The 24,449-nt window shown below is 48.3% G+C and overlaps 1 protein-coding gene and 1 pseudogene across 1 annotated transcript; both read right to left on the reverse strand.

Annotated features, from left to right (window-relative positions):
• Window positions 1-1,648: 1,648 nt before the first annotated feature.
• On the reverse strand, window positions 1,649-5,460 carry LOC123053286 (G-type lectin S-receptor-like serine/threonine-protein kinase At2g19130; annotated as a pseudogene).
• A 3,255-nt stretch (window positions 5,461-8,715) lies between these two features.
• On the reverse strand, window positions 8,716-24,302 carry LOC123055794 (chemocyanin). Its single transcript, XM_044479649.1, has 3 exons — window positions 24,014-24,302; window positions 22,169-22,351; window positions 8,716-8,977 (listed from the first exon to the last, which is right to left on the reverse strand). The coding sequence occupies exons 1-3, from the start codon at window positions 24,300-24,302 to the stop codon at window positions 8,769-8,771; spliced, it is 681 nt and encodes a 226-aa protein (XP_044335584.1). The 3' UTR covers window positions 8,716-8,768.
• Window positions 24,303-24,449: the final 147 nt, after the last annotated feature.

Here is a 24,449-nt window from a genome sequence, read left to right on the forward strand (position 1 = left end):
GAGCCAGCCGGTCGGCCAGGTTAGTCATGGTCCGACCGGGCCGACCGACGCGCGCGGCTAACGGGCGCCAGGCGAGCGCCGTTAGCCGTTAGCGCGGCCTCCGTCCTGACAGGTGGGCCCGATCTGTCAGAAAGACGTTTAAAACGCTTGAAACGGTCATCAACGCGATGTGGTAGTTTTTTGTGACGAAATCAGCGATAAACTGGAGTTTTTGGTCAGTTTTCAAAAAATGATAGTTCTGTGGGACGCTTACGTGAAATATGGTAGTTTTTTATCGATTACTCCCGACGAGCACGCCGTCGACTGCCCTCATAACCTCACGTAGGGGCGGCAACAGCTTCCTGCGCACCGTCGCATCTAACGGCAGGGTGCGCAGCCTACTCCTCTACCTCGACGCGCCATCGCCGCAGGAGTCGACGGTGCGCGTGCTGGAAGACATGGTCGGCGTTGTCTTGCCCGATACCCTCATGCCTCATGTCACTCGGCGTTTTCCTGCGGCTGGCACACGTGCTCAGAGCATGGTCAGTTGGTGCGCATCAAGTGGTGCAAGGACATGAATCGGCTCATTGGCGAGCATGGCCGCTATCGCTCCTGGTGTGGATGCTCGACAGATGGTCCACCGACGCGCGCAAGGTGGCCGTGCAGGCGGTGGCGAGCCTGGCGGGGCACTCGAGCAACGCCCAGATGGTTAGTGGCGCGATGTTTACGACCCTCAGGTCTCAAGTTCGAGTGTTTCCTTCATTTTGCTTTTATACTCACTGACACGTGGGACCCTAGAGCAGGGACGCAACGCTGACAGTGCTGTCCCAAGCAGTGGCGGTGCCAGAAATGTTGTCTTGTGTAGTCAATTTAAAACTGTGTGGTCAAATATATGAATTTATACAATTTGTTTCAATATTTCTACACCTATATGCTAGTTTTATCAAAAAGTTGGGTAGTCAATTGACTACCCAGCTTGTACATGGCTTCGCCACTGGTCCCAAGGTTTTTTTTTTTGAGGGAAGTGCTGTCCTAAGTGGCAAGTAGACTATTTGACTGGTCAACCAGACAAAATACAATGCTATACAATGAGCCAGTGACCGTATAATCACCGCCACTCGTATTTAATGACCGTATTGAGCGTATTCTAAAGTCCAGTGACTGTAGTGTGCTTTGACCTCAAGTTCAGTGACCACAAGTGTATTTATCTCAATCCTCGTCCCCGGAGCCTGCTGGTCTTCGCTGGCTGGCGGCCCTAGGGTTTGGACCCCCGAGTCATCACGAAGGGCGACGCGGGGGAGGGAAAAGTTTTTTTTCCAGGCCCCAGCCAGCGAAAGGTTCTCACAGCTGAGCCACTGATTTCTTACTACAAAATGTTTCAGCTGCAAGCACAATGCTAAAAATTAGGCCTCGGTACTTTCTGTGTTGGGTAATGGTCATGGAACAGAACAGAAAAGTCTACAACACAAAAAATTCCAACTCGTTCTAAACTCAAAATGACCATCAGAATATGAAGCACACGAATCCTGAGGAACGACCGCCCACAAATTAAATTTAAGGTATGGTTCCATCCAAATCATTAGCAACACTTTGCACGTTAAAACTGGTCAGATCCAGTGACCACTAACTGTCAGATTAAATAGGGCAAGACAGCAAATCATGAAACGATGCACACATATGTTCTAGTGAAGAAGCGAACAACGTCACCACGAAGCAAAGCAAAAAGAGCAACCAGAACAAAAAATATTCCTTTGCATTGACAAAATCAATCCTGCAAGAGGTCGCCCTGAACTTTTGACGGATTTTATTTCATACCTGGAAGATTAGAATGACTAGACTGATGATTTACACACCTGGTACAGAGTAAAGCTTAAAGTACACAGCTATTGGGTATCATTCTTGTTGTTCCCTCTCAGACTGTCTTACTATGTTTCACATATATGTGTATGCTTCTTATGTACGCCATGCTGCATCTTCATTATTCTGATTCATTATAGAGGTAGGAGTAGGTGGATGGCGGGTGCAAGCTCCTCCTTGTAATGGCCTGAAGTAGTCTTGGAATAGGAGGCATGTCAAGATCAGATAAACCCTCTAGAGTACGAACAACTTCGCCCATTGTCGGCCTATCAAACTCATCATCTTGAATGCACCAACAAGCAACCTTGCATAGCCGTTCAGCTTCCTCCATATTCACATCACCCAATAGTTTGTCATCCACCAAGCTTGCCACATCTCCCTCAACAAGCATATGCGCAGCATGCACAGGGAAGAAAACATCACAATCACCATCTGCAGTGTATTGTTCAAGTGAATTCGGTCTTCCTGATATGATTTCCATTAGCACCATCCCATAGCCATAAACATCGACTTTTGTTGTGATAGCAACCCCGCTTATCCATTCAGGTGCAAGGTATCCTACGGTTCCTCTTGCTGTAGTCAGAACCCGGCTAAAATCCCTCCCTATTAACTTGGCCATACCAAAGTCAGCAATTTTAGCAACAAACGACGCATCGAGGAGTATATTTTGTGGCTTGATATCACAGTGTATGATCAAGTCTTGGCAGCTCTCATGCAGGTAAGCCAGCCCCCTAGCAACTCCTAGAGCTATTTTAAACCTGGTACCCTAGTTTGAAACTGTGTTGTTGTTCTGAAATAGATGGATGTCAAGAGAACGATTTGGCATGTACTCATATGCAAGAAACCTTCGTTCACCCTCGCAGCAGAAACCAATCAGTCTAACTAAATTGATATGTTGTATAACCCCAACTGAAGTCACCTCGGCCCTGAATTGTTTTTCTCCTTGGCAAGCACCATCAAGCCTTTTCACTGCCATTGTGACCGAGTCACTCAGACATGCCTTGAACACAGAACCAAAGCCGCTGGCACCTAGCTTCTCCGAGAAATTTCTTGTTGCCCTCTGCAAATCAGTGTATCTAAATGCAATAATTCCACCACCGTCTTGAAGATTTATCAGTGTACCACCAGACCAACTCCTATTGTTCCTCCGAATCATCAATATAAGAACTAGCAATGTGAGTGCCAGTAACCCCAGGGCAGTGACAATGGTAACTGCCAAAATCCGAGCGGTCACTCTTCTGCCAGGTTTCTGAGTTTGCATCTCTTTTGCAGCAAGGCGAAGATAAAGAACTGCACCATCATTTGTGTCAGTAGTGTCAGCATGCTGTTGTTTTACATTGAGTTCCTCATGCCAAATAGAGCATCGACTGTTGGTGCAAGAATATGCAGTGCAAGAGCAATTTCTCAGGCAAACTTCTGCACATTCTCTAGCACTGGTAGCAGCCCCTATGTTGTCAGCATTCTGAGGCAATTTCACATTGGACAAGGAGTAGAATTCATCAGTCATTCCTGCAGTACTCCTGTCACTGCCACAATTTAAAGGAGTATTTCTCACGCATCCACCGCTTCTATCATTTTGCTCCCAATCCTCTGGGGATCTTATGGAGAAGCCCTTCACACAGCTACATATGGAGTTGAGTTGTCATTGCACACAGTGAATGGTCCACAGAAAGCATAGACATCACACTGAGCATTGGGGTTGAAGTAGGAACGTAACCAATCCTGAGAGACCTCAACCCATATGAAAGTCTTCATTTGACCAGAAACATCAAGTAGATGATGCATGATCACTGTGTCATTCAGTAAGGTGAATGTGAAGTACTCTTCATTTGTGTTGTTGACAAACTTGAAGTCTATGAAGTTGCGGCTTAACATCTCCGGAATGGAGCTAAAATACTGTCCATTCCATTCCCCGCTAGACCAGTATGCCATGGATGAGTTCAAAGGCGTAAGGATTAACTTGTTAGGAACTAATTCATAACAGTAACGACCATGAGCTGGGTCAATCAAGTTCTTGTTAGAAACAAGACGGCGACTCAAGCCAGTGACCTTGTCTCTGCCGATCTTTGCACCAGGGAGCAAAGTATTTGTTGGGTGGTCAAAACTCTGCCATAAAATGTTGGATGAGTTTGAGGCATTTTGTAGGACAAGGTTTCCATTGTTCATGAGCATGGCAATGGTGCTGTTGGTTCTGATACTAACTCTGCTAGACCAGATTATGGAATTGGTGGCTTGATCTAAGATGACAAGATTGCCATCTTGGGAAATTATGAACCTAACTAAAGCAGGCTGTGTGATTGGATCATCACAGTTTGCGACCCACACTGGAGTTATCTTGGGGACTTTATTAAACCAAATGCCTAGGTACCAATTCAAGGTGTTGTGAGACTTACTGTCTGTTTGGAATAAGCCAAGCGCAAACTTGCCATCTAAGGAGACAAGCTTGTCACCGACACTGAAAACAAGTCCTTGGCCAGGTGCAATGGAGTCAATGGCAGCAGAGGATGGAGGAATGTGTATGGTAAAAACAAGTCCAAGAAGTAAGAGGTGAAGAAACATATTGAAGTTGAGCAGATGGGGAAACAAGTTGTCATGAGTGCTGCTTAAATATAGTAGGAAACAAGGAAAACATAGTACAACACAGGACAAGATTAGACATGGTGGAGAATGGAGAACGCGACAGGTACCCTTGCCGTTGGGGAACAACTGAAATGGTAACCACAATTTTTTTGAGTGAAACATCCTGACTGACAATGACCATAAGACCTTGGCCCCTGCCAGCAAACAACCATAAAGTGGTCAGGTTCTATCAGCATCAAGGAAACGGAGAAACCTGTACAACAGCTAACAAACATAAGACCTTTTTTTTGTACAGCAACATATGACCTTCAGTGATCCCCTGCCACCAGTCTTTGGAACCCTCGGAGCTCTGCAACAAGTACTACGATTTCTCGGTCACATCAAATTACCTTCAACCTTTGCTAGTGGTAACTAGCAAAGATCATAATCAGGGAATTACATCATTGGTGGAGCTTCAAATTTCGCGATGCCAACTATCTTGACACCAGAATACATTGCCCTCTCCAGGCTAGCAGCATGCACTTTCGTCAGTTTATTAAACTATATTCATAGAAGGGCATAACTCCTGACATCCTTTGAAATTTCAACCCATCTTAGCAGAACAATTCAAACAACTAGAATGGGTCTGTCATCTATATTACACAAACTCGAGGTCCAGGCCTCCGAGTCCTGGTACTCAGCTCAGTGATTCAAAGCGTCGCATTCAATATTCAGAGAAGTAGAAGTAAACAAATCTGCCCGAATCTTCAGAGAAGACACTTTAGAACGGCCCTACCAAAATTTCTTGAACAAGAACCTTCTTGAGGCTTGGGACTGTATCTACCAGAAATTTAGGCTCAAATAACTAGAGACTAGTAAGGATAATCTGAATAACGATTTCCTTTACCGACGGATAGGCTGCGGCCTGCGCTGCGGGGAACGAGCTCGATCCATCGAGGCTCCCGCCGACTCGCCGCCGTGTGGGGCACTGGAAGAACGGAGCCATCCCCGAAATGCTCACCGTTTGCTGATGGGGGATGAGCAAGGGGCCTAGGCCTGCCTTGTTGTTCGGTTGTCACGGAAAAGGCCCAACAGTGAGAACTAACCCTACAGAAATAGGCCCATAGACACATCCACTTGCCAGTCCACGCCTCGTGCCCGGAAAAGTAGGATCTAGGCGATCAAGGAGGCGACGAGGGATTCCTTGCGCGCCGCCGATGACGCCGCCGGTTCCCTCTCTCTCCGTCAGCCGCTCCGGCGGCGGGAGGGAGGGGGGACCTCGGTTCTGTTCGCTAGGTGGGTGTGTGGTAGGGTTAGGGTTGAGGGAGACGCTGCCGAGGCCGTTGCGGTGGTGTCGCGTTGGAATAAGTTTCTCCGGGCTCCGTTCGCGGTCAGGCGAGGCTTTTGCCTTCGTCTAGGAGCCAGCGATGTTGGGGATCCCCGGATCTCATCGAGGTCGCGGGCTATGGTGGTTGGAGGTCCATCGGCACTGGCGGGTTGGATCCTCAGATGGGCGATGAAGGCATGGAGACGAAGACCTTTCTTCTTCCTTGTTGGTATGATTTGCTGCTGCTGTTCTTCTCCTTCCTCTACGCTGATGCTGGTGGGAGATCCTGCTTTGTCCGGGCGGATGGCCCGGCCGCGGTGCTAGACCGGGATGACTCGAGTTCTCTTTCTTCCGGAAGGGACACTTTTCGCGGTACTCAAAGCCAAAGATGGCGACAGCTGTTGTAGGTGTGTTGGATTGATGTCCATGCCCTCTCGGCGCTGGTGTCAAGAAAGGAGGAAGCAGCGTGGCGGCAATTGTACCGTGGTCGAAGATGATGACCTGTTTGCGACTGGTTGCAGATCCTTCTGCTGCAGGGGTCTTCTCTCAAGATTCAGGGATGATGACACAGGGCTCCGGAGATCTTCTTGTGTTATGGTTGTCTTAGGGTACTCTAGGTGTTCATGGTCCTTTGTGTTTGCGTTTCAGTATGCTTGTAAGGGTCAACTACTTTGTACTAATTCATGATTTGAATGAAAAAATTTCTAAAAAAAAGAAATAGGCCCATAGAAGAGTTTGTAAAAACAAAAGGTCAAAAGAGAATAAAGTGGCCGCATGCATCTCTCCGATGCAGAGGCCGGGGATGACCTCCTTTTTAAAACAAAAAGTCAAAAGAGAGAGGGGGGAGAGAGAGAGATTGCTTGCTCACAGAATGGTTATGTCTGCTACGCGTGCAGACAACTGAAGATGTTCCACTAGATTCCACACAAATGCCAAATCACAATGCTTTCAAAGAACAAAATTCAGATGATCCCACATGCGTAAAGAAATTGCATTGAACACAACTGTTCACAAAGCAATGAAGCAGTAGTAACATTTCAGTGAACCATCCTCAGATCAACCATCGCTATAAGATAGTACTTCCTCCGTTCACAAATGCAAGATGTTTTGAATATTTCAATATGGACTATAAACGGATGAATGAATAAATAAACACACTAAAGTTTATCTATACATATCGGATTCAAAAAAAAGTTAGAACAGTTTATATTTATGGACGAAGGGAGTAAGCAACAGGCGACAACCCAACACACACTAGAGAATTGTCTTTCTAATTACACAGACCACGCGTGAGGCCTGCTTGACAGAGAAACAAACTTGGCAAGTCACAGTTGGCGCCCCGTAAACTTGAAGGAGATTCCAAACATTTGTTTTGGCTTCGGTTATTGTCCTAGAGTTTGATTTTGACTACTATACTAGAGTGATGGTACTAACAATGAAACCACATTTGTCTCTTTCCAATTTATTAGTTTGTTCAAATATTGTTTGAGCACAACATCTATGTGCGCAGACTTCGAGTTTATGTCCAAAAACTTGAATCAACTAAAGATGTTGTTGGAGCACTTGCATATTTCTATAGCTGCTAGAAAGGTAGGTAGACGAGTGAGAATGCCTGATTAATGGTGCCAAGACACTCACAAGAAGAATATGATTTGTTGGGTCCAAGATGAATTTCTTAAGCACACACAGAAATGAGAAATGATGAGAAGCAATTATGTTCATCTCATGTAAACCTCTCCGATACAGTACTCTCTTCGATCCAAAATAAGTGTCATGGTTTAGTTCAATGGATCAGAGGGAGTAGCATTTTACAATAAAATCATTTCCACATACTCGAATGTTGTCTAAGAAGACTAAAATAATGCATTTTTATTGTTATTCTGCATACTACCCATTTTGTAAAAAAAACATAAGAATACATAATCATGAAATATGGTTGATGAAACTATAATAGTATTAGTTTATTTGGCCCAGAATTGATGATAATAATTCTACTAGTAGTCAATGCTAGAGAATGTTGACAACATATTGTTAGAATGGTATATAAGAATCAATAATTCAGAAGAAGGATATGATTTATTGGATTTGCCTTCCCTTTGCATGTCGCTTCGGCGGCTGGTGGCGGGGAGGGGAATCCCGGTGCTTTCGCTCCGGCTAGTAGTTTAGGTTAGTTTTTTTAGTCCTTGCACGTGCATTGCTCTGACAGATGGTGGCACTTTTCTTCTTTGGGTTTGTCTTCCGGCCGGGATTTGGCCCTTCTCAAGTTCGTCTATCTTGACATAGTCATGGAGCTTCGGTGTAGATTCCTGTCCTCTCTTTGGGGCGGCGAGGTATATAAGGGTTTCTTGCCCCTTGTGTGCGACGACGAGATTTGATCTACTCGAGGGTTCAACGACGACGACTGCGGCTCCAGGGCACTTGTCCTTTGTGCACGTGCACGAAGACTTCCTAACTGTCATTGACAAGATCAAGACTGCTCTAGTAGAAGAGTGATGACGGTAGCGACTCATTCTGACAGTAGTAGTGGTTGTCAGGTGATCTAGAGACCTTGATGTAATTTTTATTATGTTTGAGGTGTTTTGTACTCCCTCCGTTTTTATTTAGTCCGCGTATTAGTTTTGGTCAAAGTCAAGCTTTGTAAACTTTGACAAAGTTTATAAACAAAAATATTAACATATACAATAACAAATCAATATCATTATATTCATTATTGAATGTACTTTCACATCATATAGATTTGTTATGATAAGTGTTTATATTTTTCTTCTATAAACTTGGTCAAACTTTACGAAGTTCGACTTCAATCAAACCTAATATGCAGAGTAAATAAAAATGGAGGAAGTACTTTCGACGAACTTCTATAATAGATGCGTGAATCTTTTTCTGAAAAAAAAACACTTAAGATCAATGGAGTAATGAGCGACCACGCGCATAAATCATTCCATTACTTTTATTCCCGAGGAGAAACGTGACAAAATGGAGCGTACGCGGTCCAGGACGATGAATCGATGCACGACATCGACACAATCGATCGACTTATAGTTCGTCACGGCCTGACGGTGAGTGAGATCTTGACGCCGCCCTTGTAGCAGTTATCCGAGACGCCGTTGATAAAGTTGATCAGGCCGCGAGAGAGCCTGATGCGGTCGTTGCCGGAGTCGTACACCGTGGCGTTGGCGGGGTGCCTGGTGCAGGTGCCGAACCCGAAGTCGTCCACCTGTATCACGTTCTGCGCCGCACGGTCGTACTTGAAAACTGCAGCCAGGACGAAGGAACCACGCGTACGTTTTCAATTGTACCATATGTCGTGGAATTGTAACGGCAGATGTCCTCGTGCAAGGACTTAGTCGTGGAGCCATCGCAACTAGGAAGCTTAGAGGGGTTAAACGGGACAAAGGACACGAGGATTATACTGGTTCGGCCCCTTACGGTGAAGGTAAAAGCCTACTCCAGTTGAGGTGGAATTACTTAGGGTTTTGATGACCAGGGAGCTTTGCCGCTATGCCTGGCTATCGATCTGATGTTACTTGTCCTGAACCGTCGACGAGTCGTCCCTTTATATAGAGAGGTTAACGCCCAGCAGCTCTCAGAGTCCCGGCCGGCTTATAAACAGCGTCCGGCTCGGACTCTTAACTATTCTTGCCTCACACTACAAGTCACGCCTTAACAGCGGTTTATCACTACGGGCCTTAAGCCGCCTCTGGGCCTTAAGCCCACTACTGAACCGCCATCTTCAAGCTTGATTCTGGGCTTCATACGATGATCATCTCAACGTAACCCGGCCCCTCCTGGGCGGGTGACACCAGTAGTTTATCCCCAACATTAGGCCCCAGATTGACTTGAACCGGTTCATGTCAATCTTCAATACCTTAAGGAAAAATATTCTGGCTTCTGTTTGCGCAAAGGCTATAACCCGCCGTGACGTCATCTTCTGGACTCTTGGTAACCCGCCGTGACGTCATCCGCTATTAATGCACGTTTTGCCCAACGTATCTCAACGGATCCTTATCTTAATAACTATCTCGAAAATCGAGGCGTCTCTGCAGCTGGATAATCATGTCTTCAGCCTCCTCGTTTCTCGCGCCCACTTATCAGCCGTCCCTTATAAATAGGCACGACCGGGTCCTGTCTCATTCTTCCCTTTCCATCGTCTTCCTCCTCTCGACGCTTCAGAGCCCGAGCTCCGCCGCCGCCGCCGCGCATCCCGCCTGCACCAACTGAGGCCGCTGCATCAACCTGTTTTGACCAGAGAACCGCGGCGCACCTCCGCTGCTCATCAGCACCAGTAAGTCCTCGCCATCCCGTATATTAGATCCGCATTAGGGTTCGCGAGTTCTTCTGTGTTGTTCGTGGTCCCTCGCGATTCCTTCGCAGTTCTTCCACAACAGCCTCTTTTGATCCAAGAGTAGTGCATAACTTTGGCGGTAGTCATTTCACACCCATTTTCAATGCTAGCAGATCCCTTTTGCTTACAAAAAGACCTCATTTAGAGCTCATGAACTTCTCTGTACCAGTTTTTAGGTCTAGAAATTTTTCTTTTCTGGACGATCGTTTGATCCAAAATAATCTCTGCAATCTGTGAAACTTGTTTGTGCAACATTTAGGCAAAAACTGCATCTGTTAGCCATGGCGGCTCATATCGCCGGCTTAAAAGAGGCCATGCTTTGTGAAATTTCCGGATTATTCATAAGAGAGTTAAATAACTTAATTGCTCATGATATCCACGGCGGCTTAAATAACCTGACACAATTAGCCATATATCATTAGGCCCCTTCATAAGCCGCCATCTTGAATACTGAACTGAAACTTTCCTCCGACTTAAATTTGAACCGGAAATTTTATTTTGTCATAGGCTTCCATCTTTCACAATGCCACCTAAGGCTCCCAAAGCACCCATCACATGCAACTGGGTTAGATCCAACGTCACCGACAGCATCTTAGCTGATTTTGTAAAGACGGGTTATCTGCCAAGGAAAGAGATCATGTCTTATCGTGCTCCTGACCCATCCGAAGAGAAACCTCAACCCAAGGACGGGGAAGTTGTCATCTTTACCGATCACATGAACCGGGGCTTTGCTCCACCCGGCTCAAAAAAATTCAGAGACGTCCTGCACTTTTTTGACCTGCGACCTCAAGACATCGGACCCAATTCCGTGTCAAATATCTGCAATTTCCAAGTGTTCTGTGAGGTGTACCTTGGAGAAGAACCCAGCTTGCTACTCTTTAGAGAGTTATTTTATTTGAACCGCCAGAACGAATGTGCCAACGGGCCCAGCTTGGAGCTCGGTGGAATCTCAGTCCAACAACGGAGAGATTGTCTCTTCCCTTATGCTGAACCGCCAAGCCACCCGAAATATTGGAACTAGACATGGTTCTATTGCCAAGACACTTCTTCGGCTGATGAGAACCCTCTGCCCGGCTTTCGCGCCCTGCGTCTGGAGTCAAATCACCCCTTTCCAGACAAATTATCTCAAGCTGAACGTCAACCACTTACTCCCACCATCAACAAAATCAAAGCTCTTCTAGGGAACGGCCTAAATGGCATTGATCTGGTCCGGGTCTGGATTGCCTGGCGGGTGATTCCTTTGAGCCGCCGCCCCGGCTTGATGTGTGATTACACGGGCCAGAAGGATGATCCTCTTCGGCACAGTCCAGATGACTTACCTGAAGACGTCATTGATGATACAACCAAGTCTCTTCTGAACGAGAGTCTGGCAGATTGCGGGAGAGTGGGCTTAAGCCCTTTCTGCAAGGCTAACCCGGCTCCAGCGGTAAACCATTGATCTGAATACTTCACCTCCCATTTTAACGATTTTGTCTTAATTCACTAACCTTTGTTGTATTTTACAGGCTAATGACAAATTCTGGAAGGTCAAGTATGACCACGAAGCTGCCAAGAAAGCCAGAAAAGTTAAGAAGGCCGCCAGGAAAGCCGCTCCCCGTAAGAAGGGAAGCAAGCCTAGCACCTCGGATATGTTTCATCTGGATGACACCTCCGAGTCAGAGGTAGCTCTTGACTCTTTAGGCTCCTTTTTTAACCATCTTATTGACACTGATTATCAGCAGGAGGATACCGGAGCAAGTAACCCGGTGATTGAAGAGGTAACTATAATTTCCTCCGACTCCGAGCCTTTGCCGAGACAGAAAGTCCGAAGAGTAACCCGGAAAGTAAGATTTTTACATCCTTTAGCTTATCAAGATCCTCAATTTCTTTTGAAGCGACAGATTCACGAAAGTCGGAGGCAGACCCGGACCAACAAAGATGCAGACCTCTCCTCCGGCTTACCCGAAGCATCAAGGAAGCGCCGGACTGAGGTTATCTCTGACTTATATTCTTTGTATCCTTTGGCGAGCGTCACTCGTCAACCACTCAATTCTTCTGACTCCAACTACCAGGGAACTTCGCCTTCCTCCGGCGACTCAATGCAGTCCAGCTTGCCGGCTTTCAAAACTGCTCCCGGGTAATGATGATCAGTTGATTTTGTGCTTATCTTAACCATGTTTTTGCACTAACCCTTTGGCTTGCAGTGTACAAGTGAAGCCCAGCAAGAGGGCGAAGAAAAATAAGCCGGCCGAAGAACCGGTCCTTTCTGAGCCGAAACTCAGAACGGCTGCTCCTGACGCCTCTGCTAATGAGCCGCCGGCTGTACCATCTCCTGATACCACCACTGCTCCAACTGTTGAACAAGCTATGGAGGGTTCTGAAAACCCGGAGATCCCCAGCCCGGCTCATCCAGATGACCCGGACGTTGTGATCACCCGGACTGAGTTTGTCGAACCGGGACGACCTACCGTGCTGGCCAAGTGCTCTGCCAAGGAAGAACTTCTGGAGCGCTGCCGGGCCAGGCTGGACATCACTGATTATGCTCATCTGAGCATTGAAGATATTGTCTCTGGCTATGTGAATCAAGTGCACAACAGCCGGGATCTGGAAATTGACATGGTGAAACAAATACAGCAAAAATCTGAGGTATAACTCTCTTTCTTACTCCATAGTTATACTTACCATGCCAGCCCCCAAGTCTATTACTTATGATAAAATATGTTGTAGACATAATACCAGCTTAGTAATCACTGCAAGAAAACCGGCTTACCTGGTAGCACTCAAGGTCCGGTTTAATCAGCATATCTGAACCGGTCCTTACCTTGTTTTTAATCAAGTAGTTGAACAACAATATGCATTAGCCCCCAAGTGCCAAGTACCTTTGCTTGCAGAGTGCTTGGGACTTATTTGCATGAACCGCCACGGTAAATAGAGCTCTTTAGCATACATTAGCCCCCAAGTGCCAAGTGTCTTTGCCTGCAAAGTGCTTGGGACTTAATGTTGCATTATAATCACTCTAAGTGTGACCCGGAACTTATACAGGCCGCCGTCAAGCAATTTGAATCGAAGATCTCTGATTTAAAGAACCGCCTGAAGACTCAAGAAAATTAAACCCAAAGGGCTAACTCCAAGTTTGAATTCAGTGTATCTGCTCACTGAAGAAGAAATTTGAAGCAGAGAGAAAAGCCTGGGCGGATGAAAAGACGGCTTTGCTCAGCCGGGCCGAACAAGCGGAGGCCACCCTTGCTGAAATAGCCGCCGAGCTATCCGGCTTAAAACGCCATGTTTCTCAGATGGTCTCCGCAATTTTTGGTAAGTTACTCTATAAGTGTTTAACTAGTTTACATCTTTTCCAAGGAGCATCTCAATTGTGCAATGCAGGCCCCAGGAGCTCCAATCTTAATCAAAACGTGCTGACAAAATTGAAGGCGGTTTATACCTTGGTAGAGCAACTTTACACCGGGTCACAACGTGCCTTAGCCGTTGTGGCTCTGTCAAATGAAGTTCCCACTCACCTGGCGGATGTACTCAGGCGGCTTGCCGTACTTCCTCAACGCTTCCAAGAGTTGAGACGGGCTTCTGCAAGAGCCGGAGCCATAGCCGCTCTGAGCCGGGCCAAGGCGTTTCTACCGGAGCTAGACCCGGCCGACATCGCCCTTGGGTATCCCAGCTTGAAGGAAGACGGCACCCCCTTTGACCAGAAGGACTTCGCCGCCTGTGTGAAGAGCGTACGCCCTGTGGCCACTTTGACTGGCAATGACACAGATCTTACCAAATATCAACCGGGCTATGATGCGGAGAATCAGAGAATCCCAACACCACGCTATGAGGCAGTCAGCCTGATTCCTCCAACTCGTAAGCATACCTTCGCCCCTGAAGTTGACCCGGCCGGGTTAATTGATGATGAGGCTCAATTTGAAGCCTTGAGTGGCATTGACTGGAAATCATCAACCTTCCAGGTCATGGAAACAGCCGGAGGAGCGGAGAGGGATGACCCGGAAACCTCAGGCCAACAACGCCCTTGATCTCTCAGGCGGCTCATGGGTATATCTTAAAAGACGATGCCTCACCTTTTGGACTCGGGGAGTCATGTAATAGAGTAGGACAAACACTTAATTTTGTCGTGCCATCGCGCACGTGTGTAGCGCTCAACATTGTTTAAGCTACCCTTTTATATTCTTCCGGGTTACGCCTGATCCTCTATTTTCCTTATGTTTAAAGAGCTGTCTTTAATTGTCCTGCATAGAAAAACAAATCACAAGTCCCTTGGCGGCTTACCGCATGGAGAGTCATACACTTTACATATAACCCGGAATCATAACAAACCGGTTCTCCATTATATCCTTGAGACAACTATAACAGCATACCTGTAATCCTTCAAGTACACTTCCGGTTTATGTAACCCAAATAATGAGTTGATCAATAACGTTGATTGCACATGATAAGCATTATATGTGCTGGTGAACCAGAGTTGATCAAGGTTAAGCCGGTGCAATAAAAACCACCCTTGAACACTTTTGATATGATCAAAAGAACTTGTTTGCAACAAAGAGATTTCAAAAAATGTGGAGGCTTCTGATTCGAATACGACCAGAGAACCGTCCCAAAGGGGTTAAGCTAAGATTCGAATACGATCATATAGCCTCCAGTGGCTTTGGCGTTGCCGATCAAGAGGGTACCGACAGCTATGTTCTCTTTGGTTCGAATACGACCTATGTTTGAACAGGAAGCCCCCAAATGACCCTGAGAGTTGTTTAACGACGCTGATTCGAATACGATCCACGTCGGTTCCCAAAGGGGGTTAAGCCATGATTCAAATATGATCAAGAAACTCCCCAGTGAGCTCGGCAGTGTGCCGATCAAGAGGGTACCGACGGCTATGTTCTTTTTGGTTCGAATACGACCTATGTTTCAACAGGAAGCCCCCAAGTGATCATATTTTTAACGGCTAGATTCGAATACGATCATAAGCCGGATCAGCCTCCAAGTGACCATGTGATACTACAATGAAAATAACAATGACACATTTACCTTTGGAGGGGAAAAAGGACAGAGGTCCTGCTTTATTACTTATCATAATATATACATGACTATAGAAATATGTACATTATGAGAACCGGTGGCTCAAGTGTAATAAGGCCGAAGATGAGCAATATTCCACGGCCGACGGGTCTCCTCCTCCGACTTACGTGAATCTCTGTGCTCTCGAACATCGATGAGGTAGTATGACCCGTTATGCAAGTTCTTGCTGACCACAAAGGGTCCTTTCCAAGGCGGGGATAGCTTGTGTGCATCTGTTTGATCCTGGATGAGCCGGAGCACCAAGTCACCCTCCTGAAAGGTCCTGGACTTAACCCGGCGGCTGTGATAGCGGCGCGGGTCTTGTTGGTAAATCGCCGAGCGTGCTGCTGCTACGTCACGTTGCTCGTCCAACAAGTCAAGAGCATCTTGACGTGCTTGTTCATTGTCCGCCTCGATATAAGCCGCCACTCGAGGCGAGTCATGACGGATGTCGCTAGGGAGAACCGCCTCGGCTTCGTAAACCATGAAGAAAGGCGTGTAACCCGTAGACCTGTTAGGAGTAGTATTGATGCTCCATAACACAGAGGGTAACTCCTCCATCCAACAACCCGGCGTCCGTTGCAAAGGGACCAAAAGCCGGGGCTTGATGCCTTTCAAGATTTCCTGATTGGCTCTCTCAGCTTGACCATTGGATTGGGGGTGAGCTACTGATGAAACATCAAGCCGTATATGCTCTTGTTGACAAAATTCCTCCATGGCGCCTTTAGACAGCTTGGTACCATTGTCAGTTATAATGCTGTGTGGAAAACCAAAGCGAAATATCACCTTCTTCATGAACTGAACCGCCGTGGCTGCATCACACTTACTAACTGGCTCTGCCTCAACCCACTTTGTGAACTTGTCCACCGCCACCAAGAGGTGGGTCTTCTTATCCTTGGACCTTTTGAAAGGCCCAACCATATCAAGCCCCCAGACTGCAAACGGCCAAGTGATTGGAATCATCCTCAACTCTTGAGCCGGCATGTGAGCACGTCTTGAGAACTTCTGACAACTGTCACATTTACTGACTAAGTCCTCTGCGTCAGCGTGAGCTGTCAGCCAATAAAAACCATGACGAAAAGCTTTCGCCACAAGGGATTTTGAGCCGGCATGATGGCCGCAATCCCCCTCGTGAACCTCTCGTAAAATTTCTTGACCCTCCTCGGGGGAAACACAACACTGAAAAACCCCAGTAACACTGCGATGATGCAGCTCGCCATTGATAATTATCATTGACTTAGACCGCCGGGTTATCTGTCTGGCCAAAGTTTCATCCTCGGGCAATTCTCCCCGGGTCATGTAAGCCAAGTATGGCACTGTCCAATCTGGGATAACGTGAAGAGCCGCCACCAACTGTGCTTCTGGGTCAGAAACAGCCAAGTCTTCCTCTGTAGGCAACTTGACAGAAGGGTTATGCAGAATATCCAAGAAAGTATTAGGCGGCACCGGCTTACGTTGAGAGCCCAGCCGACTTAAGGCATCAGCCGCCTCGTTCTTTCTGTGGTCAATGTGCTCCACTTGATAACCCTGTTGAGCCACCAAATCTGAGTCGCCAAAGCATCTCACCCGGCTTAAGCTCATCTCCTTAGCCATCCGAAGACCATGGAGCAAGGCCTCATACTCAGCTGCATTGTTAGTATAGGGAAACATCAACCGTAGCACATAACGAAATTTGTCACCTCGAGGGGAAGCTAAAATGACTCCAGCCCCCGAGACCTCCAGCTGCCTGGACCCGTCGAAATGAATGGTCCAGTATGTGTTATCTGGTCTCTCCTCAGGCATCTGCAGTTTTGTCTAGTCGTTGATGAAGTCTACCAATGCTTGAGATTTGATAGCAGTGCGTGGCACATACTTTAAATCATGAGACCCAAGTTCAATGGCCCACTTAGCAACTCTTCCGGTGGCTTCTCTGTTTTGGATGATATCCCCTAGAGGAGCAGAACTAACCACAATGATGGGGTGGCCCTGGAAATAATGCTTAAGCTTCCGGCTTGCCATGAACACCCCATAAACAAGCTTCTGCCAATGTGGATACAGTTGCTTGGACTCAATGAGTACTTCGCTGACGTAGTAAACCGGCCGCTGAACCGGATGTTCTTTACCCGCCTCCTTGCGCTCCACCACAACAGCCACACTGACGGCTCGTGTGTTAGCGGCTACATACAACAATAAAGGCTCCTTATCGACAGGAGCAGCAAGGACTGCCGGCTCAGCTAACTGTCTTTTCAAATCCTCAAAAGCAGCATTAGCAGCATCACTCCAGACAAAGTCATATGTTTTCTTCATCATCTGATACAGTGGTATGGCCTTTTCGCCCAAACGGCTTATAAATCGACTCAAAGCAGCGATGCGACCCGCCAGACGCTGGACGTCATTTATGCACGCCGGCTTAGCCAGAGAGGTGATCGCCTTGATCTTCTCCGGGTTAGCTTTAATGCCTCTGCGAGAAACCAGAAAACCCAAGAGCTTGCCAGCAGGAACACCAAAAACACACTTGGCCGGGTTAAGCATCATCTTGTAGACCCGGAGATTATCAAAGGTCTCTCTCAGATCATCTATCAAGGTCTCCTTCTCTCTGGATTTGACCACAATATCATCCACATAGGCATGAACGTTGCGCCCGATCTGATTATGAAGACAATTCTGCATGCAACGCTAGTAAGTCGCCTGTGCACTCTTGAGCCCAAAAGGCATAGACACATAACAGAAGGCTCCAAAAGGAGTAATGAACGTTGTCTTCTCTTGGTCCTTAACAGCCATTTTGATCTGATGGTAACCAGAGTACGCATCCAAAAAACTCAAACGCTCACAACCCGCCGTAGCATCAATAATTTGATCAATACGAGGGAGAGCAAAAGGATCAGCCGGATAAGCCTTGTTTAAATCCATATAATCCACACACATACGCCAGGTGCCGTTCTTCTTGAGTACGAGCACCGGGTTAGCTAACCATTCTCGATGAAAGACTTCCACAATGAACCCGGCCGCCAAGAGCCGAGATACTTCCTCACCAATGGCCTTCCACCTCTCCTCATTAAACCGCCGGAGGAATTGCCTGACCGGCTTAAATTTCGGATCAATATTAAGAGTGTGCTCAGCAAGTTCTCTCGGTACACCCGGCATGTCAGAAGGTTTCCATGCAAAGATGTCCCGGTTCTCACGGATGAACTCGATGAGCGCGCCTTTCTATTTAGGATCCAGATTGGCGCTGATGCTGAACTGCTTAGATGAGTCACCTGGAACAAAGTCAACAAGCTTAGTCTCATCGGCCGACTTAAATTTCATTACCGGCTCATGCTCCGTGGTTGGCTTTTTCAGAGACGTCATATCGGCCGGGTCAACATTATCCTTATAAAACTTCAACTCCTCTGTTGCACAAACAGATTCAGCGTAAGCAGCGTCACCTTCCTCGCACTCCAAAGCTACTCTTCGGCTGCCATGAACCATAATGGTCCCGTTGTGACCTGGCATCTTGAGCTGCAAATATACATAACACGGCCGTGCCATGAACTTGGTGTAAGCCGGCCGCCCGAATAGAGCATGGTACGGGCTTCTGATCTTGACCACCTCAAAAGTCAGTTTTTCTGCCCTGGAGTTGTACTCATCTCCAAAGGCTACTTCCAGCTCGATCTTACCAACTGGATACGCCGACTTACCAGGCACCACGCCGTGGAAAACAGTCTTGGACTGGCTGAGGTTTTTATCGGTTAATCCCATACGACGGAAGGTCTCATAATAGAGGATGTTGATGCTGCTGCCCCCGTCCATGAGCACCTTAGTGAATTTATATCCACCAACCTGAGGAGCCACCACCAAAGCCAGGTGACCCGGATTATCAACCCGGGGAGGGTGATCCTCCCTACTCCATACAATAGGTTGCTCAGACCATCGCAAGTAACGTGGAACCGCCGGCTCAACAGCGTTCACAACCCTTTTATGAAGCTTCTGGTCTCGCTTGCACAAACTGGTAGTAAACACATGATACTGTCCACTGTTGAGCTGCTTTGGATTGGTCTGATATCCCCCCTGCTGCTGCTGCTGATTACCCTGACCAGATTGCTGGTTGAACCCCCCTTGATTACCTTGAAAATTCTGAAAATTGGAGCTTGAACCGCCGCCCGGGCCATGAAAACCGCCGCCGCCCTGCCCGTTGTTGCCATTGAAAGTGTTGGAATTTTTGAAAGCTTTCATGATCGCACAGTCTTTCCATAGGTGAGTGGTCGGCTTTTCTCTAGAGCCATGCCTTGGACAAGGCTCATTCAACAATTGCTCAAGCGTCGGGCCTGACCCGCCGGACCGGGGAGGTGGTCTCCCCTTACGTCGATTACCGTTACCTGGTGTGTTTGTATTAGCCACAAACTCCATACCACCATCAGCTTTACGTTTATTACCTCCCTGGCTCGCCGGGTTATGCTGAGGGCCCTTGCCGTTGCCATTCTTCTTTCCCTTCCCTGTCTTTTCCTCATCAGACGCGGGATCCTTGGTACTATCAGAGTCGGCGTACTTGACCAGAGCCGCCATCAGCGTACCCATATCGTTGCAATCGCGCTTGAGCCGCCCAAGCTTCATCTTCAGGGGCGCAAAACGACAATTTTGCTCCAACATCAAGACCGCGGAGCCGGCATCCATCTTATCAGACGAATGTATTATCTCTTTGACCCGGCGTACCCAATGGGTTGTAGACTCGCCTTCTTGCTGTTTGCAGTTAGTCAAATCCACAATTGACATAGATTGCCTACATGTATCTTTGAAGTTTTGGATGAAACGGGCTTTTAGCTCTGCCCATGACCCGATGGAATTGGGCGGCAGTCCCTTCAACCAAGTGCGGGCAGTCCCATCCAACATCATAGTAAAGTATTTGGCCATTGCTGCTTCGCTGACCTCCAGCAACTCCATAGCCATCTCGTAGCTCTCAATCCATGCTCCGGGCTGTAAATCAGCCGTGTAATTAGGTACCTTCCTAGGTCCTTTGAAATCTTTGGGCAGACGTTCGTTACGAAGAGCCGGCACCAGGCAAGGGACACCTCCGGCTCTTGTAGCCATGGCTGCCTCAATAGAAGCCGTCGGGTAAACCGAAAAAGGCTGGTGAGCCGTCATCTGAGCCGCCTGCTCAGCTTCCTGACGCGCTCTGTCTTGATCTACCACATTAAAGGCTCCATTATGCGCCGGGCCATACCCCCCAGGAAAGTCATGGCGCCGGACGTTGCTTGAGCCAGCCGCCGACGCCATGTGTCTGCTATCACTCGGACTCCGGTTTTGACGAATTGCCTGTCGAGGGGTTGAATGAATCCTGTCCCGGCTATATGAATATGCCTTCTGCTGCGCCAAAGCCGTCTGAAGAAGTTCTCTGACCCTGCGGGTTTCGACCGCCGTTGGGGAGTCACCCTCAACCGGAAGAGCCGCCAGTCGCGCTGCTGCAGCGATCATGTTTTCCAACGGGTTAGAATAATGACCCGGTGGTGTTGGCACATATGGAGGCGGTGTAGTATTCACACGGGGAGGTCCCATTACTGGTGGCTGAACCAGCGTTCCCGCCCCGGGTGCCGTGATCTGATTTATCTCTGGCGGGTTACTAGGCCCTGCACCGGGTGTGTTGAAGAGGTTGCGAGGATCATAAACCGGAGGGAGCCGAGATTGGGCCTTCTGATACCTCCTTCTCATGACCTCATTGGATGCGTTCTAATCCATCGTGAGCCGGAAAGACTGCGCCTGAATAAACTGAGTCTGGGCGTCCAGAGCCGCCCGCTCTGCAGCCATCCTAACTCCTTCCGCTGCTAGGTCTTCCTTGGCCTGCGCTATGTCCAATTTTAGTTGTGCCACTTCTGCATCATGTTGAGCTTGATCCGCCGGGACGACCGTGGCGGTTAACAGGGCCGTCATCTTATCTGTGAGATTCATTAGCACCTGAGCCGGCGAGGGCACAGGGCCTCCTGCCCCAGCGGCGGGGTTTTGAACAGGTTGTGTGCCCGCCATGAAGATTCCAACCCGGCTCGGCGGCTCAAAGGGGTCCGGAATACTGTCGCCATCGGAACAACCCCTGAGCCTGCCATCTTGAAGTTGATATAACGAGTTGGTCTCACCTGTGGACGACTCGCCGTCAGAGCGGGTGGCCGTCTCTTCGCCAGATCCAGATCCTTCAGAGAGTCCTCCATGGACGCATCCCACGAAAGCACGCTTCAAGGCAGGCAGAGTCCGGGCGGGTCTCGCACGTTGAGCCGTCTCGACGAGGTCGGTGCAGATGTCCGGCTCAGGACTTGGCTCGCCAATCTTGCCAACGAAAACGTGGATTCCGCCGAAGGGGACCCGGTACCAGTACTCGATTGAGCCGGCGTCGGGGCCCCAGCCTGCATCGTCGATGTAGAGCTTGCCGTGACGACTCTTGGTCATCCGACCCACAGCGTATCCCTTGAGCCCTTCGAAGCTGCCCTTCAAGAACTCAAATCCACCGTGCGCTGGCCCCACGGTGGGCGCCAACTGTCGTGGAATTGTCACGGCAGATGTCCTCGTGCAAGGACTTAGTCGTGGAGCCATCGCAACTAGGAAGCTTAAAGGGGTTAAACGGGACAAAGGACACAAGGATTATACTGGTTCGGCCCCTTACGGTGAAGGTAAAAGCCTACTCCAGTTGAGGTGGAATTACTTAGGGTTTTGATGACCAGGGAGCTTTGCCGCTATGCTTGGCTATCGATCTGATGTTACTTGTCCTGAACCGCCGCCGGGTCGTCCCTTTATATAGAGAGGTTAACGCCCAGCGGCTCTCAGAGTCCCGGCCGGCTTATAAACAGCGTCCGGCTCGGACTCTTAACTATTCTTGCCTCACACTACAAGTCACGCCTTAACAGCGGTTTATCACTACGGGCCTTAAGCCGCCTCTGGGCCTTAAGCCCACTACTGAACCGCCATCTTCAAGCTTGATTCTGGGCTTCATACGATGATCGTCTCAACATAACCCGGCCCCTCCTGGGCGGGTGACACCAATAGTTTATCCCCAACATTATGTATGTACAGACAGAGTGAAAAACATCTGGACCAACAGAAACTATACGAGTCGAAGGGCGTACCCAGCACGTCGCCTTCCCTGAAGGGCTTGAAGGTAGGCGAGTTAGGCCAGCCCTCCACACCGAAGGTCCAGCCCTTCTGGTCGCCGACGTACCACTCCCTTGACTGCGCCACGCCACCCTGCAGCAGTACCAGGAGGACCAGGAGGAGACCGTGCCCGGCCAGCTTCATGCTGCTTTCCCGTGCTATTTCCAGTCAATTATCCAACGGCTGAAAGCTGTTTTGTTCTCTAGCACAAGATGGGGTTCTGGCGCTGGCTGGCTGGCTGGCTACTTAAATGTTGCTACTTGTCGTAGCGTATACGCTTCAGTATGAAGATGACCATCCAGAGATTATGTCTGGATACGCCATTAACTGCCTTTCTCCAACATTAATTGCCTCCTCTATCTACAGAAAGATCGTGAATGCATTTATCCCGCACACCCATATCCCTCCGCCTTAAGGTGAAATCAGGATGAGATATGAAGAAACACCATTTTCTCTATCACTATCTCTATTACCTAAAAGAAACACAAGGTTCTGTTTTCCCTATTACATCGTTCTTCATCCGACAAACCTTATGTTTCGTCAAACCATTTTTTCGTTCGCCCTCCCGGCTCCGGCACCCCTGTCACCTCCTCTCTCACGTTACTCGTTTGTTTCCATATAACGCAAAACTCTTCTCTTTTTTTTGACACGCTGTCGGAGTAGCTTTTCTTTTTCAATTATAAGAGGAAAGGTGTTACAGGTATTGTGGCCGGAGCAGGCTGCTATACATCAACTATGCCAACAACAGGCAACCCGGCAACATACATCAGCACATAATTCAGTCCGGCTCTCGAGGTCTGTCCAAAAACAGCTTAATCCTATGACGCCCAGCCTGGTTCCATATCATAAATTCATCAATCATGGAGTTGAAGACCCCGCTGACGGTGGATGCCTTGCTTTGGAAAATTCGGGCGTCCCTCTCGCACCACATGAACCACCAGATTGCCACTGCCTGACCGCCCCAGCCCTTTCAGTTGGTCAGGTTAGCGTACACCACGTTGGACTCCCAGCAGTCAGCAAGGCTGGTGGTCGCCGCCGTCGGAGCAAGAGTGGTGGGGAGGTTGCAGCGGTTGAGCATCAGAGTCCATAGAGCTTGGGTGTAGGAGCAGCGTGCCAGGAGGTGATCATCACACTCGTCTGCCGCCGACAGAGACATCAAATTGGGTCGTGTGTCCATCCGCTTTTCTGCAGGTTATCTGACGTAAGACATTTGCCTAAGATCGCAAGCCAAGCAAAAATTCTGCATTTTAGTGGAGCATCAGCCGCCCATATGTATCGCTGACCGGTGAGGCGAGTACACCCCTCGAACTGCATGGCATATGCAGTGGCCCAAGAGTAGGCGTCGTTCGGCGTCCATCTCCAGATCACTGAGTCCGGAGTTCCCAGCAGCAAATGCACATCAACAACCGCCTCCTAGAGCTTTGTGAATTGGATAATAGCTGCTGGTGTAAGAGGGCGACGCATGTGTCTGATCCAATGGCCATCTTGTAAGGCTTGGGACACCATGAGGTTTTTGCGAGTGCAGCAAGCAAATAGGTCTAGCGCTGCACAACTAAAAGATATCCCATTCAGCCAAGGCTCATACCAGGACTTAATCCTTTCCCCATTCCCGAGAACAAATTTGACGGATGCATTGAAGAGGTCGTTAAGTTTCTTGTCCACTGTCATAGGTAGGCATGCCCATGGCTTGTCCGACTCGTTCCAAAATTGCCAAAGCCAGCGAAGGCGGAGTGCCATGCCTTGAGCTTGCAGGTTGGAGATCCCAAGTCCCCAATACATCTTCAGCCAACACACAAGCTTTCAGCTCACCAAGCATTTGCCCCCAACAACAACCTCCTTGCACTCCCAAAGAAAGCCCCTTCTGATTTTGTCAACAAATTTATGTAACCAAATCGGTTGTGCCAGGGCAATAATCTGGAAAACCAGCATTGCAGACAGGACCTGCTTGACAAGCATAAGCCGCCCGTCCAGGCCCATGAGTCCAAGCTTCCAACAACGAACTTTGGCCAGTATCTTGTCTATATATTTCTCATAATCAACCATCTTTAGTCTGGAGTCAGAAAGTGGCATTCCTAGGTACTTGCAAGGGAACTTTTTACAGGCACCCATTGAGGTACCCATAATCAACGACAAATTCAAGCCCTCAGAGCAGATGGGTGTGAAAGAATTCTTCTCAAAGTTTGTGTGTAAACCGGTCGCATTGCCAAAGAGTTGCAGCAGTTGCTTGATGGATGCAATTTACAGGGATATTACGGG

Source organism: Triticum aestivum, chromosome 2D (assembly GCF_018294505.1).
Source record: "Triticum aestivum cultivar Chinese Spring chromosome 2D, IWGSC CS RefSeq v2.1, whole genome shotgun sequence".
NCBI lineage: Eukaryota > Viridiplantae > Streptophyta > Magnoliopsida > Poales > Poaceae > Triticum > Triticum aestivum.